Raw genomic sequence first — 19,822 nt, 5'->3', positions numbered from 1 at the left:
TGCAGTTGCAGTATATGTTTCGTTACTATCGATGCAGTATATGGTTCTTTCAAACTTATCAGCAGAAACGCTTTGACAACTCTTCAATACTTTGTCAACTTTTGTCTATTTATCGGGAAAAATTTCCTCTCTGTGGTGCAATTTTATTTATTTGTCAATGACGTAATGCTTTGTTGGCAAGTTGCATCATTCCTGTTCTCAGAATGTTTTGTAAACGAGGCTGATTGTGTCAACGAGACTTTGCAGTTATGGCCGAAGATTTTGAGAGTTTGGCAAATTACAAAATTGGTAAGTTATTTATTTTATTATTGCAATTTGATTACTTGAACGTTTCTTTTTAAAAGCGTTTAAGTTTTCAAAGAAAATTTAATGGTATGGCATATACATAGTGTGACCTTTTCAAAACGCTGTTTTGTTGAATAATAGGCTCCACACCCCCTCAGGACAAATACATTATCCTGACCCAATGAACTTATTTAAATGTGTTGCAAATTCGCTTTAGTGGGTTACTATTTCGCCACCATAAGAAATTTTGAGGTAATGTTTTTAGAATATTGGTAATCAGCAATGATTTACTGGATGGCCTATCGGACAGAGGAGAGCACTCTCCGAAGACTGAACCTTGATGACAGATGATTCGCTAGTTTAATCAACAAACTCCCTGAGACTGGCATGTGCGACACAAGAGTGCTCCCTGACCCATTTAGTTTAAAGCTGAAAGTGTTGACCTATTTTTTTCAAGGTTATTCAAATGAGATCAATTGTGTTTAGTGCTTATTTGAACAGAGTTAATGTACTAGTGAAAATGCCTAATTGTTCTAGACAACTTAAAGTATTGACAGCATTTGTTGATTCATTTCTATTACTATATCTTTCTGGAATTTTCTTTTGTGGTTTATGCTGAAACACCCCTCATCAGTGCCCCAGAGGTTTTAGTTCAGTTATGTTCACTTTTGGTTCAGACTTCAACACAGTATGAAAATTTGATCAAATGCAAACAAAGAGTGTTATGAAATAATAATATACGATACATGTATGATGTATGAATGGCCTAACCATACATGTATGAATGGCCACCCAAACAGACAGATAATTTAATTCAAACTCAACTTCAGAAGTAATCAGCAGAACAGGTGTGAACCCTGGTGCAAACAGTCAACATCCTCTTTTTTATGAGGTGGAAACATTCCCTAATTGAAGCCCCCTAATTGAAGTTATTTATAGGAGAAATGCTGTTTTGAGATTCAGTTACTTTCCAAAAGGGTAACTTTTAGCAGCTAAGTCCTTGGAAGTATGATCTTAAGATAAGGTAGCTTTAATTCTTTTGAATCACATGTTCAATTTCTGTTTTTCTCTTGCTCCAGAACTCCATATTATTCATTTGGTGAACTTGAACTTCTTTCAATATTTGTAATACTTAGTGTTAAGGTACCTACTTTTCCATTACTTTTGTTGTATGTTTCTTTTTACCTGTGTATGGCCTCTACTTTTACAATTATGGCTAAGAATTCAATTGTTGAAAATAACACATACTAGATACAAGATAATAACACAAGATAACAAAGCCATGTCTAGCTTTCAATTACCAGGGCTAGCAATGGGATCAGATCACTAAGTTTCCAAGGGGGTCAAACAACAAGTCACCTTTCCCCTGAAATAAAAACTGCCCAAAAATTTAAGAAAAATTATCAAGACATGATTCTTGCAAAGAAGTGTGTTTGCTCATTCAGCAGAAATTGACACTCTTATGCAATCTCTAATGTTGTTTAGTATTAGAGTTAATTAGTGTGATCATGTTTTTCAGAATTATCAGTTAACAAATTATTGCCTTTTGTACTATTGTTTTGTACTTTTGGACAACTGTATTAAATGAGGTACAAAGCAGTGAAACAGCAAGTTTTTGTACACACTTTTTTCATTCAACTGTGAATCTGAATCCTCCAAATCAACAAGCTCCTCTTCAACATGCATTTGTCTCCCTGGTTTCTGGCTTTGGTTCAATCTTTTTCTTTGTTCTTTGGTACTGTCCAATTTGAAAAACAGAAACATAGCTATTCATTAAAGCTACCTTTAATTCTTGTTTCCTCTTGGAAACATATTTTTTGGTTGTTTAATAATCATTTTATTTTGGGAGCAGATCAGTTTTTTCATGAAATGCATGAAAAAATGCCACAAGCTTCTACCGCCAGTATGCTATGACAACCTGAGCTGATCAAGGGTTTCCGATGTTATATATTGATAGATTTTCCAAAAATGCTAAAAGCGTGGAAAAAACTGTTAAAACAGCCTGTCTACAAGACAGAAGGAACATATTAATGGCTACCCTCTCCTTAAATGCACACTTTCAATTCTCCAGTGATTTCCTTGATGGGGCCCCTCGATGGTTTAAGGAAAATATAAGTGTTTTCATCAAGTTGAATCATTCATGAATTTTTTGTCTTCTTTTTGTGATTCATTATAGTATTCAAATAACAGTTTAGCAGAAAATCACGCAAGAAAGTAGAGACCTCCTCATCTTCTAAACTTGAATCTGCTGTTAGATCACATAGAAAATATTAACTGATGTCTAATTCAATCTCAATATCACCCAAGAGAAGTTTAAGGTCACTTTTATTTATAATCTACCCTTAAAAAAATTTTGCCATTCAAACATTCATTTTTTATACCCAGCTTCAAGCCTTTCAAGGCCAGTCTCCCAAGGGTGACACATTTTCTTTGCACTTTTTCTTGTTGTCTTAGAACAAATGTTCATATTTCTTTTTAGCAAATTATGATGTGTTACAAGAGGAACTTGACTTTGATATTCTTGAGTTTGGAGTTGATGGGGATCTAGAGGTGGTTGCAAAGAGAAGAGATGGACTAAACCCACCGTGCACTGTGAGGAAACCTTTTTTGAATTTGTTGATATTATTTCATGTCAGGTGTGATCATCCTCCTTGTTTTGACAGGATTTGGTTAGAGCAAAGAAGTCCTCTAACAATATTAAGTCATCATGTATTGAACCATACTCTGCCAGCATGTTTGCAGTAGTGAAATGTTATAGGTAGCATAAAACCATATCTTGTTCATGTTTACTGGTTTCTTGCAAAGTCTTCATGGATTACATTTGTTTGTGCTGCTTTTCAATTCTCCCTCTTGTCAATTATCTAAGAAGGCTGGATAGCTTAGCTGACAACTGGTTATCACTTTTCAATTCTTTTTTGTTATTCGTGTAAAAGTTTAAGACAGTGAAAATATCCACAGCAATAACACAGGGAGCATAGAAGTTTACAACAAACCTTTATCAACTTGTCCTGAAAAAATATAACACCATGAAATCTGAGGATGGGAGAATTTTGAGAATTCTTTGCTGTTGTGATTGTTAATGATACAGTTTATTTCTTAAGATAAAACTAAACTCAAAAAGTCAATTTTACAGCTGCCTGCTAGTTTGCCTGAGCTTTTCCCAGATACAAAAGATGAACTGGAAGATTTTCTGCTTCATCCAGAAAAACTGCAAATACATGATTACCAAAAATCTCAGAGGTAGGTTGTTTTTTAACTTGTTTCTAATATTTGAATAAATGTGTCTAGATAATTTCCGAAATGTGTCTAAATAATTAATTGTAAGACACATCTTCTGAAATTTTTTTATGATGTGATTTCAAGAATTGGTTGGGTTTAATTGAAAAATAAAAAAAATAACCCACTTTTACTGCAGGTTCTGGGAGAGAGAAAGAGACCCAGAGACACTATTCAGACATGAAGCAACACAAAATAGTTACTCTCTGGAGATGGAGAGAGACGTAAAAACAGGAGCTTGCAAAGGATACAAAGAGGTTTTAATTTTCATATGTTCCCAGGGGTGTCAGGGCAGATAGGAAGAGCAGAGGTCAATATATGTTATCTTCAAGACAAAGGGTGATAAAAGATAATTGTCTAGACCCAAATATTGAGTATTGGAAGAACATCAATTGAAATAGGGGACTTTTTCTTTTTGTTCTGTAGAGGTCAAATTTAAACTCCATTAAAATTGAAGTCTTTGCATCCTATTTACTTTATTTGAATCAGTAGACAACAAAGTTTTTTATTGCAATACTTAAATGGATTTCTTGTCTTCTTGTGGTACAAAATTTAAGAATGGCTCTGAAAAAGCAAACGTTTTGAAACATTTCCTTTAATATAGCAAACCAGAGACCCTGTCGTTGTTTGTTATTTTGACAACTTGGTCAAGCCTCATTTATCTGTGAAAGTATTTTTTGATGTTAGATTCATTCCTATGTTGTTTTTATTTTGATCGCCTAGATAATGTAAGTAGCTCTTGTTTCTTCATTGATAGTTGCCTTGATAGGGCTTTTCAATTATCAATTGTTTTCCTAGATTTCTCTATTAGATGTTGGACTTACAGCCAGAAATTCAATGTCATTCCATCGACAGCCAGGGGCTCTATCAGGGTCAGTCAAAGGCGAGCCATCAAATTACCCATTTATGCCAGGTAAAGTTTGTAGCTGTATAGTTTGCAGCTGTAGTTCTTGTGGTGGGTCAAAAAGCATAGCGGGTAAATCTTGATTGGTTGTCAGTTCTTGATTCTAGCAACGTGATTGGTAGATTTCCTGGAGGATTCCCAAGAAGGGGATCTTGCCAACAACCAATCAAGAATTGTTCGCTTTGCGGGATGAAAATGAAATATGATATAATACAATACAACCCTGTTTATAAGAACCAGTCAATTTAAGTTGCAGGCTGACTGTTCTTAATTTTTTCGAAAATCTGAGGCAGGATTGTTCTTAATTTGTTCTTAAATTGATAGAGTGTAAGCAGTGCGATTGCTAGCTTTTCATTTGCCAACTAAGTAAATGAGACAGCCTTCATTTGCCGACAAGTTTGACAATTCACCTACAAAGCACCCAGACATGGCTAAAAATCCTCGTTTTGAAATAAAAGGTTGTTCAAAATTGCATTTTACAGTAGCTCAGTCTCGCCTTATTCTTTGTTTGTTCTTAACTTTTGACCAATTTGTGCCTCGTGTTCTTACAAAATCGTTCTTAAAAAAAGAGTGTACATTGTCTCAAAAATTAAAATTGAGTCCTAATTCTTGTCATGTAATGATTGAGATGTTCCAATTGTTCAAACACACCCAAGATTCCACTATACGTTCTCTGGCGTCTACTTTCGTTGTTTTTAGACTCCTTTTTGTTAAGATATGATTTTTCTTTTTTTGTTGCGATTCACAGGTGGCTTTACTTTTGAAACAATGGCCAGAAATATGCCTGACATCAAAGAAGATGAGATTGGCCTAGAAGGAGGTAAACACCTGTGGTGAAACTAACCTATTTTCTCTACCTCATGACAACACCAGACCCTTCAGAAAAGTTAAATTTCTTGAAATGACAATTTTACTACCACTAGGCCTTTGTTTGCAATCATAATTTGATAATGTATTTAAATATGCGCTCATATTTTGAAGAAGGAAAAACCTACAGTAGATTCCCCTTCCCTTGGGCAGTTAATGAGTTGGCAATTTAGTTGTGAATTTAGGCTTTTTTGGATATCACAGCTATCTGCTAGGTGATTTTTTATGATTCCGATATTCAAGATTAGCTTTTTTAGATATAACATTCAAACAGGAAGTAACCACCATTTTTATTTGCTATAACTTGGTTTTTTTTATCTTTAACTATCTTCATTTTTCTGTTGTAGATCTCCTTGATTTACCCCCAGGCTTTGTAGAGCCAATCAAGTTTGATTTTACGCAAAAAGCAGGTTCGTCTACTTTGTGTCTGATTATATTTTGACCAGATTTCGATTTTTTACATCCGTATCATGCATTTTTCTGAGCCTCAAGACATAAACAACATAAAGTTTTTGTTAGATTTATAGGTCATACGCAAATGAAATGTAAAACAAGGCATGTTTCCAATTTGATTCTAATTGAAATCTGTTTATTAAATATGCTGTGATCTATATTCTGCCAAATTTTTTAATTTCATATGATAGAGTTTGAGTTTGGAAACCGGATTGCAACAAACATTGCTACGTGACTGCTTTCTATTTGTCTGCAGAAGACAATTGGAAATTATCGGAAATTCGGCTCTCATTTTTCTTAAACATATGACATATTTTCTCCAGTTTTTTTCACTGACTTGCTTAATAGATTGCTTTTTATTGCACGACTGAACAAATCAATTTGATTTCTTTGTCCAAAGCTCTTAAATCAGACAGGATATTTTAGATAATTATGGGCCAAATGTAGCAGAAACATTTAAATCATAGTCTATTTTACCGTTACTTATAATGTGACAAATTGATTGACGTCATATTCGGGGTATGGAATTTCAATGCAGACAGGGGTCGAAATAAACTTTTAACGCATTCGATTGAGTATTGTTGAATAATTGATAATCTAGTAGGTCTGGTGTGCCTAACCAAGTCCAAGTGAAAAGGCAGCAAGTATAGAGCTGGGTCACATGTTTGCCATATGCAGATTTACAAAACTTCAACGCGAGGTTCTGCCTATGTATACGATACGAAGTGTACTACAGATCGGCAATAGGCAAATATCTGCTACCTTTAAGCTGTATTGCAGCAAAACTGCTGGCTTATGAGCAAAACTGCTGGCAGAACGGAAGTATTGTTTATAACATGCATCGGTATTCTAGCCTTTTGAACCACAGATGGACAGCAAGCATGCGTAGTTTAGAATGGATGGTTCAGTGTTACTTTATGAAGTCCATTTTAGCATACTCTATTGGGTTTATTTTCTATAAAGTTTTATTCCATGCTTTTTTAGATTCACCTTCATCCGAAGATACTATCTTGGCCACTAATGTCTTCAATATCAATGAAATTTTCTCCGGTGAACTAGTCCTTGGAGACTTAGATGTAAACGAGGCTGATAGTAGTGATCAAAAGGAAGAGAGCAATCAGCAAGAATTAGGACAAACTGTAGGAGAGCAAAAACTGGATGATACTGCAAACTTGGATGAAGACGTATTGCAGGTCGTATCGACGTATCTTTTGTTGAGATTTCTACGTAGTTTGAATTACAACTTAACTATTTAATTTCTTGCTGCATAGCAGTGGTGTAATGGAGATAATCATGACAAACATGAAAGCAGATTTAAAAACGATAGTTCTTCACATTTACTAGAGTGAAGCTAAGTTATTTGCTATAGTAAATGAATTTTTGAAATTGATTTGAACACGAGTGAAGTCTTGAAAACATGGATGTAAAAGGTTAGGGCGCCTTTTGGTCGGAGACCCTTAGTTATCGAACTAAAGTATCCTAAACTGCGTTACGCCACTGAACCAAAGAAATGAGTTTATTTTTTGCCAGAAAATTTTAATAGAGGATAAAAGAATTGTTTTTCGAAAAACGCCTACTTATTGAAAGTCTGAATTTAGACCATCACCCTACAGTGGGTGCTGTCTAATGCCAAGCATGATTAAACGAGGGGGTGTTTATGAATAGTGACAGCATTTAGCTTTTATGGTGGATTATTTGTGATACTTCAATCATTCCTGCAGCCCATCCAGCATAAGCCAAAGATGAGTTAATCACAAACAATAATAAAATAATAATAATTATCATATGATAATTATACATATGGCTTTGAAGAAAGCAAACATACTAAAAGCTTTTTCGTCTGACACTTCCTAGAGTAAAAAACTTCAGAATAAGGGTCGGAAAGAACACGATGGAAAATATGTACCCAGTCGTAGATCGAAATAGGCCAATCAGAAAAACGCAAGCACAAAACCGGTATAGTTGACTAATCAGTGCTGCGAGCCTAAAGAAAAATTACCAATAGATTCCAATTATTATTATTATCCAACACGAAAAGTTACCAGTTTTTGAAAATCGAACAACTCAACACTGCCAAGGTTGTGCAAAACTCTATAATGACGGTATGTTTCAGATAATTGGAATCGATATACATACAAACGAAAAAGCCGCCCTTGTGTAGACAGAAGGAGTTGTTTTTCTCTTTTGGACTCGAGTGGTAATTTCTTTATAGGTACGCAGCACTGATTAAACAACTATGCCGGTCATGTGCTTGTTTTTTTCAATTGGCCTTTTTCGATCCACAACTGGGTATATATTTTCTATGATGTTTTTTCGGGGGTCTTATTCTGACGATTTATGCTCTGAGGAATGTCAGACGAAAAAGCTATAAGTATGTTGAGAAATGTTTGCTTTTTTGAAAGCCATTTTCAAGTTCTGTACCGCAAAAAAATTAAAAATTATATAAATTTATACAGGATAGGCTTTTCAGTACAATGAAGTACTGCTATCGATAAGGGTCCTGTATGAAAGGAACTGCTAACAAAGTAAAAAGATGTAAAGGTTAAGATCCTACATGATTATCATAAAAAACTTAGGTTATATATCTTTTGCTTAAAGTTAAAAATAGGATAATATTCCTGAGCTCGCTATCTTTTGTTCGAAATGTAAACTGAATAGTGGAATTTAATTGCATTTTTCTCATCTGAAAATGGTTACTGAGGATTTCAAGAGCTGCTAAAAGTAATGCATTCTGCTACTGCAGATTTATAAGCTGGTTTATTTAAAATTTTTTTATATCTTTAATATCTTTTTGAATAGGTTTCAGAGATCGTCAAAAAGCCTCCAGAATCAGAGAAAAATAAGGAAGAATGGGCTATGATTGAGAATACAGAACACAGTGTGGACGATTTTCACAGGCTTGTCCCAGATATGGCCCATAAAGTACTAAATTGTTCAATTTCCTTTTGAATTCATTTTGCATAATGAAAGTCTTTTATCATTTTTATTCTACACAAGATGTTTCCTAAATGATTAGAGACCACATTTTAGTTTACAGCTAAGGTAAACATGAGTTAGTTGGGTGAATAGGGTGATATTTATATTTTGCTTTTCAAGCTATATCTACATATGTAGATTTTCTAGAAAAACTATTGCAACTAGAGTTATTCGGCTTTTTTCTTTATTAAAATAAACAAGACTAGAAAGAAAATTAGAGGTGAATTTTTTCTCAGGTTGTCGAATGTGATTGCAGAATAGCATTTGTTTTTCTAGTTTCCCTTCGAACTGGATAATTTCCAGAAGCAGGCAGTACTTCACTTAGAACATCACGAATGTGTCTTTGTTGCTGCACATACGTCAGCAGGAAAGACAGTAGTTGCAGAGTATGCCATTGCATTGGCACAAAGACACATGACCAAGTAAGCATTGTATATGAAGGGATTTAATCCTGATGTTTTGCTTATCTGCTGATATTACATTGTTGTTTTTTCTCTGTATATTTCTGATGTAGGTCAAAGTGTGTCTTAACTTAAGGTTTTTAAATATCTCCACAATTAAGAATCGCATTGCTATAAAAATTCAGAAACGAGATCCAGAAAGTTCTCTCAAAAGCAAGGTTCGTATGTCTTCAACATGTATTTTTCATTGATAGTCAGTCTTTTTCAAATCGATTCAAATCGAGCTTCCTTTTCTATTTCTCTCCAATTGAATAACTCTAGATTTGAATAAGCCTTTTCTTCATAATAAAAGTTTACTGTGTAAAGTTGTCAATATATGGAGACTTAGATCTACATTTTGTGCCTCAAAATCGGAGTAAGCATGAAACTTGGATTTGTAGCTTAAAACTGCCTTGTTCTAACCATCAAACTATTTTAAGCAAACTTGTGTTGAGTTAGTGATAATGGGGAAAAGGATCATTAAAATCAAGTAGAACCATTCTCTCCGTCTTGCCACCTCAAATCTCGTCTTTTTCTTTCTGTATCCAAAAACCTATAAACAAAACGGTTTGAGACTTTTTCTCTATTTTTTGGAATAGAGTCCTTAATTCTAAGTTGCCTTATGTACTCAGATTTTTTTCTTTCTTTATTCAAAATTGGTATAATTTCTAGCTATGCATACTCAAGCTAATTGAAGCCAACTAATTTAAATTACCAACGCTGAATATAATGTAAATCAAATGTAACCGATTTTGCTAACGTATTCCTTGCAAAGATTACAAGTACAATTAAACGATGTAAATTCTGAGATTTTTTTCTTGAATATTTGTAAAGTAGGGGAGTACTTTATCTCGTTTGAAACTGAGTTCTATATTTGGCTACATCTGTATGATACGGTATAAAATCCATATACTTTGTAATGTGACTCCGCTGTTTTGAATTGGGAGTTCCTTTAGTAATATGGGCATTTATTTATGGAAAATATTTCATCCATAAAAGGCCAATATGGATTTTACATTGCTCCCCTTACAAGATGATATTAGATGTGGGCTTCTTGCCCTTGACACAGCCTACCTTGGGGGTTTAAAACTTCTTTACAAAAACACTCTGCACCAGAGTAACCATGGCGTTTCTTAACTCATCGTTTTGGTTCCTACAGAGGTTCTTATGTTGCAATGATTCTTTATAAAATTTCTTGCAAAGGGCGCCCTTTGCCAAAAACAATGGCTACACTTGTAGGCTACACCAGTCGTGGTTTGCCCATAATTTTTTGCAGACACAATCTGACAATTAATTCAAATATATTTTTCGTAAATTTTAGACCTTTGCTTGAGCGTTTCCTTGTAAATTTTTTAGTTTCTAGGGATGCAAAATTGGAATAGTATGTAGACGTATCAAAATCTGTTAGATTATTTATTTTATCTTTTTTTTAGAGCAATATATACATCTCCAATCAAAGCATTATCGAATCAAAAGTTTAGAGACTTCAAGAACACTTTCTCAGATGTTGGTATTTTGACGGGCGATGTGCAAATACGACCCGATGCTTCCTGCCTCGTTATGACCACTGAAATTCTCAGGTATGAGGCTACTTGTCTAGCTGATTTTGCTGGTTAGGCAGAACAAGTAATCTGTTTTTTCTCATCAAAATATAAAGTATTTCCCTAAGACAATATTTGAATATGCCTATGAGTGCTCTGCTTCTGAAATAGCTGCCTTATGACGCTATGCTGGAAAGCCTTTAAAAGTTTTTTGAAAGATTCGTTTGAAAGTTTTATAACGTTTTGCTTTCTGTTTTGACAATTTTTGCTTAGAAGCTTCTCACTTCATCAAAACATACCTGTTGCGTTTTTATTCAAACTTTATGAATCCTAGAACTCTTCCCTTGAAAAGATTTTTTGTATGCTAATATTTTAGATCCATGTTATATAACGGATCTGACGTGATAAGAGATATAGAGTGGGTGATATTTGATGAAGTTCATTACATAAACGATGCATCGGTAAGTAGAGTGTGTCCACAGTATATAGAAAGTCTCGTTCAAAAGCCTGATTTCTGTCAGCTGATATTAGAAATTTCTTAGATTGCTTAAATATCGACTTGTTGCAAGTCTGAGATCCGCTAAAAAATGTTTAACTGATATTATACCACGGCCGAATAAGGCTGTGATACGGAATAAATTTACAATAACACGAACTAGTTATGCTTGAATTTTTATCCAGGCCTGGTGGGTGATGGATTTTCACTTACCTTGTGGTCAGTATCTGACATTGTATGCTCTGAGGAGTGTCAGACGAAAGAGTACTCTCAAAATGCTGTGATATGTTTCTACTTGTCCATTCTATTTTTAAATTTTATTACAGCACCCTAATTTAAAATTATTTGTCAGATAAAGAATTGCTTGTGATATCATGTTGTTGCAGAATAAACTTATCCAATAGCCCCAGCTCTAAATGAATGCAATTCTGATCTTAAGCGAATGGTCGTAATATCAAGCAATTAATTTTTTATTCAAGTGTCTTATAAAACTTTTAATCTTCAAAATCTCCATGAGGTACCTCGTACAAGTTCTCTGCACACTCAATACGTCACGTCCATTTTTTTCACTAGAATAGGAAAGGCAATGTCCTACCTTTTTTGAAGTGTTTTAACACTTAGATTGCAGTCTCTTACCAATAGTTAACGTTTTTTTATGAGTAAGTATTTTTACGTATTTTCATAGCGTGGTGTTGTATGGGAAGAAGTGCTGATTATGCTTCCTGATCACGTTGGCATCGTGTTGTTGTCTGCAACTGTGCCGAATACGTATGAATTCGCTGATTGGATAGGGTATGTATATTTCGAGCTTGTTTTTCCAAGAAATATTTATACCCCTTCAGATTTCCAAGAAATTAATCAGCATGAAAGCCTCTTGTGATTTCAAAACCAATTGCTGCCATTTGCTTTGGAAGTCAATTAACCAGCCCTTTATTGATAATGATTTTCTTTCAAGTGACACTGTTTTTCTATTGCTTATTAAGGAGGACCAAGCGAAAGAAAATCTACGTCATAAGTACTTACAAAAGGCCAGTGCCTTTGGAACATCACCTTTTCACTGGCAACAGCACGAAGACAATGAATGAGCTATTTTTGCTGGTTGATTCACATGGAAAATTTGAGAAGCGAGGCTATCAAGCCGCAGGAGATGCTCTAAAAAGCCGCGCAAAGAAAGGCAAGGAGGCATATGGGCCTAAGGGTGGCAAAATGGGGAATCCGAAACAGGTGAAATGCTATTTTCTTCGCAAATAACGTCATTAGATCTTTGTCAAAGTGGATTTTTCATTTTACAACTAATCCTTTAAATGATTCTTAACTGCGTGTTTTAAAAAGTACTTTTTACTTTTATTTTTTGTTATTAGTATATCCTTTAAACTGAAATCTAAAAAAGTGCAATCGGTGGGGAGCTATTCCAGAAACGTAACGTAGTTTAGATAGTGCATTAGAACCTCCTAAATTTTCTTTCTTGAATCCCTTGTTGAATATATTATCACTGTTTAAGAGAAAAGATATATTTTTGGAACTTATATGAAGCAAAGTATAACTGCTATTTATGTAACAGATTTAATTGACCTTTAATGACGTAATGGTAGTCCCAGTGTTTACCTGATGAATTTAACGTACATGATTTTAATACATTCTTCTACAATGATGTATGGTAAGTGGACAAGAATGAAACTTGCCTGGCACCTATTATGTCATTTCGTGTGATTTCAGAGTTCTAGCTGCCACGAAATTTCAGCAAAGAGTTTGCAACCTAGGAATATCTCTGTCTTTAAATATTATCTCTTAAATATTTCGAAGATTTTTGTACGTTTTGTTTTCTTCTTTACATTTATTAGGACCGCAGTGTGTGGCAAGCTGTCCTCGACATGTTAAAGAAGAAAAGCCAGCTTCCGGTTGTCGCTTTCACATTTTCCAGGAAACAATGTGACAATAACGCCAACCAGCTGACTTCGGTTGACCTCACTACGAACGTCGAAAAAAGCAACATTCACGTTTTCGTCAAGAAATGTATCAGCAGATTGAAGGGCTCAGATAAGCAATTACCACAGGTACCTGAAGCAATTTAACAAACACTGATCAAGGAAGGGGTTTTCTGATCTTTGTTGAAAGTAAAGGAAACGATTCTAGCTAGTTTAAGTTTTGCTATAAGTAGACATTGATACGAGGATGTACGATTGACAAAGAGTGTCCTGTGGCTGCAATATCTTACCCGAGTTTCCCTGACATGTATTATCTTTGTTTTTCCTGATTGGTTTTTGCTTGTGGTGGCTCGAGCTATGACGACTGCCCCCCTCCCCTCCCCCCTTGAGTGTCAAAAGCCAGGAAACAGAAATATCATTGGATATTGAATACCTAAAACAAGACATTCGAATGGTCATGTTTGCTGTGTTTTTATATATAGTTACCATAAGTTACTTTTTTACAAAACTTTAAAGATCGTCAGGCTTTTTTGTAGCCATTTGTGCATCACCGTTAATAAAGGTGGTTCCTGATACGAGGAACTGATGAGCTTCCTTGTCTAATGAACTGAACATCTCATCATTTCAGTCTGTTCAGCGAGGGGTCTCTGTTTAACGAAACCTCTGTTTAACGATCTCACCTTCTAAAATTTTTTATTTCATTTCAAGTTTTTAATATCTAGATTCTATTGCGTTTTCATGAGTTTACTGCTTTGAGTTTCTTCTTTCTCATAATAATTGTCTTCTCTCTCTTTTAAATCGTGAACTATCGTGTTTTCCATTGCACGGAAAAACATGTTCCTGCAGGCTTAAACTTTGGGATATGAACACGTTTTACGACATGCTCGTAGTTGTTATCATTTCTTCCATGCCTAATTTTATATAACGGTTGGATCATTGACAATGAATGATTGTGCAAACATTTGTTCCTTCAGGTACTTTGGATGGGGAGTCTTTTGAATCGAGGGATTGGTGTGCACCACAGTGGAATATTACCGATTCTAAAAGAAATGGTTGAGATGCTTTTTCAAAAAGGTCTTGTCAAGGTAGTGTTCTATTTTGTGGTTTTGATAGCAGAGCAGCTGAGCTGCAATCGGCCCTAGCAGGATGCTTTTCCTTTGATGATTTAATTCAAGTAGCGGTTTAATATGAACAATACTGCCTATCAGTGCATATGTATCTATATATGAGAAGTAAATATAATTTAATAGACTTGATAACTAGAAAACAAGTAGGATTTCGACTTATTATTGCATTATTTTTTTATCACTTCAAATGTCATTGAGCCTTACTTTTGTATTTTTCTATTAAACTTTTTCTCAACAAACATTCTGTTATGATTACTTAATTTCACTGATACATTTGCAATAGACGGCAACATTCTTGGGAAAACTTTTATTTTTTAGTCAATAGAGGAGTATTTCATTCAATATTTTATTTCCAATGCAGAATCTTCTCAATGATTTTTTATAGTTGCTTTTTGCCACGGAGACATTTGCCATGGGTGTGAACATGCCTGCAAGGACGGTTATCTTCGATTCAATACGAAAACATGATGGACAGGGCTTTAGAGATTTGCTGCCAAGCGAATATACCCAAATGGCTGGACGCGCTGGAAGAAGGGGCCTGGACTCTACTGGCTTAGTTATAATCTTGTGTAAAAACGATGTACCGGAAATGGCTGATTTACATAAGATGATGATGGTAGGTACAATCTTAGGAAGTAGACAATTTTACACCAATCAATTTTTCTTTTGAATGATTTGATTTGATGACAAAAATTTAAAACTCTTTTGCTATTGATATGTGTATAGGAACTGATACTGATTCATTGACTTTTGAGCTAGCTAAAGTGATTCTAATATTTTCAGGGAAAAGCCACCCTTCTTCAGTCACGTTTCCGACTAACGTACTCTATGATACTGAACCTTCTTCAAGTCGAGCAACTCACCATGGAGGACATGATGAAACGAAGCTTTGCAGAATTTTCCCACCAGAAAGAGACACCTGAGTTCACTAAAAGGAGAGAGGCTCTAGAACAGCAGATCAATAATCACATTGAACTCGAATGCCCAATTTGTGCCACGGATTTGAAGCAGTACTACTTCGATTGGAAAGAATTTCATAAAATGAAGAGGCAGTTACAGGTACTACGACTGACTTGAGTCTTTTACCTGAAACTTTTTGTATGTAATGATAGCCTCCTACCGGCTTGTTGAAATTCTTTTACTTTGATCAATTTAACAACATTTAGAAGCTTGATACGGTAGAGTTTTGTTTTTCAGAGTTTTATCTTGACATCACAAGCGGGAATGCGTGCATTGACCCCAGGACGCGTTTTAGTCATCGCAAACAATCGCTTTCATAACTCACTGGCAGTTTTGTTACAACAAGGTAATTTAAAGCAGCGCCTGGAGATCTCAAAAGATCCTCTTGACAAACTGTTTACTGTTCTTGTGTTGACTTCAATGGAAAATGAAAAAACAGATACTCAGGACGATCTCAGGCCTACCGCTGCAGATGCAGTGAAGAACCCTGTGATATCGAGACAGCTTTCGATACCAGTTGGTGCTGCCTGTCAAATTGTTGAAGAAGTCCGTGGAAGTGATATAGCGTATATCACCACAAAACAAATTAAAACCGACCCAACACGAATTATGGAAGACCACAAAAAAAGACAGATACCAAGATTCAGGTAGGCCTGGCCTCTGACACAATTTTGCGGAATCCTCTCTTTAAGCGTTTTTGTATTCATTTTTTTTGCTTAATGTATTTTATTGGCTGGTACATCAGCGTTGATTCTGTCTCTGTGTATCCAAACTTGATCGCGACTATTGTAAAATGAAATATTTTTTTTGCAATCTTTATGATCAACTGTCAAAAGAGATGTTATGAGCACGAGCTGCATTAACTCGTTTGTATTTCTTAGGGATGATCCTCCATCTGAAACGACAGTAACTGCTGGTCAAGAGCTTCTGCGGATGACCGATTCAAATCCTGGAGGAATTACCTTTATGGATGCCATAAAAGATTTTAACATGAAGTATTTGGACGTTGTTGAAAAAGTGAAGCGGATTAAGCAAATAGAGGAGATCATTAATTCTTGTCAATGCATTCAATGTCCTCAGTTTTTAGAACATGTAAGTATATTATCAAAATATTGCAAGATTTTGAATTAAGTGCATTTCCTTATTGTATCAATGTGGAAAGTGGAGAGGTGGAAATTGAATTATTGTGTTAGGAAACATTACTTCTGCATACATTTTTGAAACGCTCCACAATTTCGGTTATTAAGGAGCATAATTGTACAAAACAAAAGTGTTGGTAGTTACATTAGAATTTTTTCTTAAAAAGAATTGCAATCGTTTCCTTTTTCTTTACTGAAAAATACTGCATATATATATATTGCATAAATAAATATTTTTCCTCTTAGGCTTGTTACTTATTCCCTCTGTTTTTCTTTAAAAATATGAACCTTTAATTTTTAAACTTTAAACTTTTAACTTTAAAAATTAGGTAGCAATCGGCTAATATATTCAAAACTTAATTCATTGTTTTGGTTAATCTTGCTCTTCTAAATATAACGTGATTGTTGAAACTAATATGACACTTCTGTCTTATTTAGTTTTCTCAAGTAAGGAATAAAATGGAATTAAAGGATGAACTCCAGCGAGTTAAGTACCTCCTCTCGAATGAAAGTCTAGAGCTATTACCAGAATATCAACAAAGAATAGAGGTAAGAGCCGCCTGGTAAATCTCTTCTCGATCAATTTTCATTTAACTGTGCTCCTGTAAACTCTTTGTATATATTTGGGCATAGTTAGATTTGGTTTTAGTGCTGAAAATTCTATAACACACACCTGGCTGGTTTAGGAGAATACTTTTGAAGATAAAATTTACAAAATGTAGCCAAAGTACATTACAGTTAAAATGCTAGGCAGGCTTTTCTTACAGTTACGTAGCTTCCATAAACGGAGATTAGTTTGTAGGTAGTTTTCCAACCCACATTCTAAAGGGCTCGAAAGAGTGACGTGAGGTTTGACGTCCTTTTGGAAACATGATCAAAAATTACTTTAATTAACTTGAATTTACCTAAAGCAATGCAGTTGGGAACTTTTGTTGTTTTTCGTATAGTTAGGGCAATGATTAAAATGCCTTTTACAAAACAGTACCCTATTTTCGTTGCTTATTTCTTCTTTTGCCTTATCATTTTTTCTTCTTTACATATCCTAATTTCTTTTTTTTCACTTCCATCTTTGCTTTCACATCTTTTCTTCCCGATTTTTAGTCCTTTCCATTTTCTGTATCATCTTCGTTATATTTCTTTTCCTATTTCTCAACTTAATTGGCTTGTGCTTTTGGCTCTCACTTTTAGTCGCTTCTCTTTTTCGTTTTTTGTCTCCATATCGTTTCTCCACTGCTATTTCTTATGTCCAGTCTCAGTTCACTCACCTTGACGTAATTGGACATCACCTCGACATTTATTAATGTATAATAGCTCTCGTGCGAGTAGAAAACTTTGTGAAACTCTGTTTTCAGGTTCTCAAGACACTGCGATACATTAATAAGGACCAGATTCTGAAGTTGAAAGGGCGCGTAGCTCGTGGAATCAGCAACAATGAATTAATGATAACAGAACTGGTGTTTGATAATCAGTTGACTCACCACAAGCCAACTGAAATCGTCGCTCTGCTATCTTGCTTTGTTTGTGAAGTGGTATGTTGTTGTTTTTCTTTGTATCAATTTTATGTCTTGTTCCACGTCATTTTATCAGTCCAGCTAGAGTGAGACAATTTTTTCTCCTGCTTTCCATGATATGTACTTAGAAGCATTCATATGGTCTCATATGTGACCGTACTATTGAGATTTCACTATGTGTTCTTTCCAAATGCCCATAATTTCCCCTTTAAGTATCTGGTAGATTTACCGCCTCTCATTGACCCTCTTGTATTCTTAGAAAAAGTCCAGTGAACCAGAACTGACAGAAACCCTAAAAGAGGTACGTATAGTAACCTTGATTATCCTCAACGTATCGTATCGTAATCTTCAATGGTACTAACTCCTACTCTTGTCTCCATCAGAACCATTATCATAAAATACACTTAACAAACACTTTTCAAAACATGATTTAATTTCCTGGGAGATGTGCTTTGTTTTTCTCGAAGAAAGTACCTGAGTTGACTATTCCGTAGACCTGAATATGGAGTTGGTTCCTCGGACTTGCCTCAAGTCATATGCTGTTTGAACTCGATTACTTAATAATCCAGTTTTCCAAATCACGCTGCAGCTCTGGGGTTTTTGCCTACTGATGTGCTCTAGTGATTTTATTTGCTACCTCCGTGTCCCAAATCCGCTTTATATCTTCTGCTATAAGAACACATTGATTTTAGGGTGTGCAAGTGATCAAGAAATGTGCAAAGGCTCTTGCTCAGATCCAAAAGGACTGTGGGATGTCCTTAACAGAGGAAGAATATGTAGAGTCGTTTCGCTTTGGATTGGTACAAGTTGTTTATGAATGGGCAAGGGGGATACCCTTCAAAGAGATAACAGAACTCACTGATATTCCCGAAGGTTTGTAATACTCGTTTTTGATTCTTTTAAAAGCCTTTCACACATGTGTAAATGCCGCCTTCTGGTTTTTCTCTTAGTAAATAAGCTGTATCTTTTTAAACTATAACTTTTTAATCATAGGCGTTGGAGAGATAGGTGCTTTGAGGGCTGCAGTCCCTCCTAACAAAACGAACTTTTTCGAATATAAGGCTCCGTTCGAACATTTCTATCTCCATGTAGCAATATTATTCGGTGAGGGATCCATACTAAGCCTCCTAAACGTTTAGCATACGCCCATGTTTGACATTTTATTTCATTGCTAACTCTGATTGTCTTTTAGGTATAATTGTTCGCTGTATCCAACGACTTGATGAGATCTGTCGTGACGTTAAGGCTGCAGCACGTATAATCGGTGATCCGGTGTTGGTAGACAAGATGGAACAGGGCTCAAGTCTTATCAAAAGAGACATTGTATTTACCGGAAGTCTTTATACTAGTTGATTTTTAAATGCCTAGGATTTCTTAAACTGAATTGTAGCTAGATATGAATATATTCACGAAATCGTTATTTTGAAGATAAGCCTCGAAATCTTAAAATATTCTGGACGGGCGTTTATGTGATAATCTATTTATTTTCTCATCTTGGTTTTTTGAAAAAAACACATCCTGGTCAATGGCTTTGCTATGGGGGTATGGGGTTAAGAACGCTGTCTCATAAATGGATAATAGGATAGTTAAAGTACTCTTCTAAATCTGATGGCAGACATGCGGGAAGAAACCCCCCTTTTTCAAAACATTTTTGTGTAGTAGTAGCAAAATTATCAGTCTCTATGAATGCGACACCTTTTGGTTTTTATAGGCGTGGCACACAAACATTTTACCTCAAGGTAGCAACTGGAAGCCATTTTTGTAATTTGTTGAAACTTCAATCTATTGCATTCATGCCTTTTCTACATAGCTAAAAAAACTGATGCCATACTTCATATTTAACTCCATAGTACTTGATTAAGATAGCTCTTATTTTCACTTCCTTTGTATCGATGTGTTGATTTTATAAAGAGTCACATGTC

The 19,822-nt window shown here is 35.1% G+C and overlaps 1 protein-coding gene and 1 long non-coding RNA gene across 3 annotated transcripts; one reads left to right on the top strand and one right to left on the bottom strand.

Annotated features, from left to right (window-relative positions):
- Positions 1 to 132: 132 nt before the first annotated feature.
- LOC135693518 (superkiller complex protein 2-like) lies at positions 133 to 19,369 on the top strand. Of its 2 annotated transcripts, none has more exons than XM_065212034.2 (25): positions 133 to 288; positions 2,765 to 2,877; positions 3,419 to 3,525; positions 3,701 to 3,818; positions 4,360 to 4,474; positions 5,214 to 5,285; positions 5,680 to 5,742; positions 6,770 to 6,978; positions 8,585 to 8,707; positions 9,038 to 9,183; positions 10,635 to 10,781; positions 11,119 to 11,203; positions 11,924 to 12,030; positions 12,222 to 12,462; positions 13,080 to 13,292; positions 14,138 to 14,248; positions 14,676 to 14,906; positions 15,074 to 15,349; positions 15,488 to 15,897; positions 16,132 to 16,342; positions 16,828 to 16,938; positions 17,742 to 17,918; positions 18,160 to 18,201; positions 18,593 to 18,773; positions 19,093 to 19,369. In XM_065212034.2, exons 1-25 carry the CDS (start codon positions 249 to 251, stop codon positions 19,251 to 19,253), a joined length of 3,810 nt encoding a protein of 1,269 aa, XP_065068106.2. In that variant the 5' UTR covers positions 133 to 248; the 3' UTR covers positions 19,254 to 19,369. The 2 variants fall into 2 exon arrangements, with proteins under 2 accessions (XP_065068106.2, XP_088967494.1); XM_089111368.1 differs by having other exon boundaries at positions 13,080 to 13,296; positions 14,142 to 14,248.
- LOC148958969 (uncharacterized) lies at positions 12,250 to 14,682 on the bottom strand. The gene is made up of 2 exons (XR_016144278.1): positions 14,142 to 14,682; positions 12,250 to 13,296 (listed from the first exon to the last, which is right to left on the bottom strand). It is a non-coding gene; the product is annotated as an uncharacterized LOC148958969 (long non-coding RNA).
- Positions 19,370 to 19,822: the final 453 nt, after the last annotated feature.

This window comes from Rhopilema esculentum, chromosome 11 (assembly GCF_057945365.1).
Source record: "Rhopilema esculentum isolate cy_ngs chromosome 11, ASM5794536v1, whole genome shotgun sequence".
Taxonomy (NCBI): domain Eukaryota; kingdom Metazoa; phylum Cnidaria; class Scyphozoa; order Rhizostomeae; family Rhizostomatidae; genus Rhopilema; species Rhopilema esculentum.
This window is presented reverse-complemented; position numbering and strand designations above follow the sequence as displayed.

Excerpts from the sequence above, each read along its gene's own strand:
- LOC135693518 (XM_065212034.2), top strand. The coding sequence starts at position 249 with ATGGCCGAAGATTTTGAGAGTTTGGCAAATTACAAAATTG. Across the intron at positions 289-2,764 it reads TTTGGCAAATTACAAAATTG|CAAATTATGATGTGTTACAA; the intron begins GTAAGTTATTTA and ends ATTTCTTTTTAG. Across the intron at positions 6,979-8,584 it reads TGGATGAAGACGTATTGCAG|GTTTCAGAGATCGTCAAAAA; the intron begins GTCGTATCGACG and ends CTTTTTGAATAG.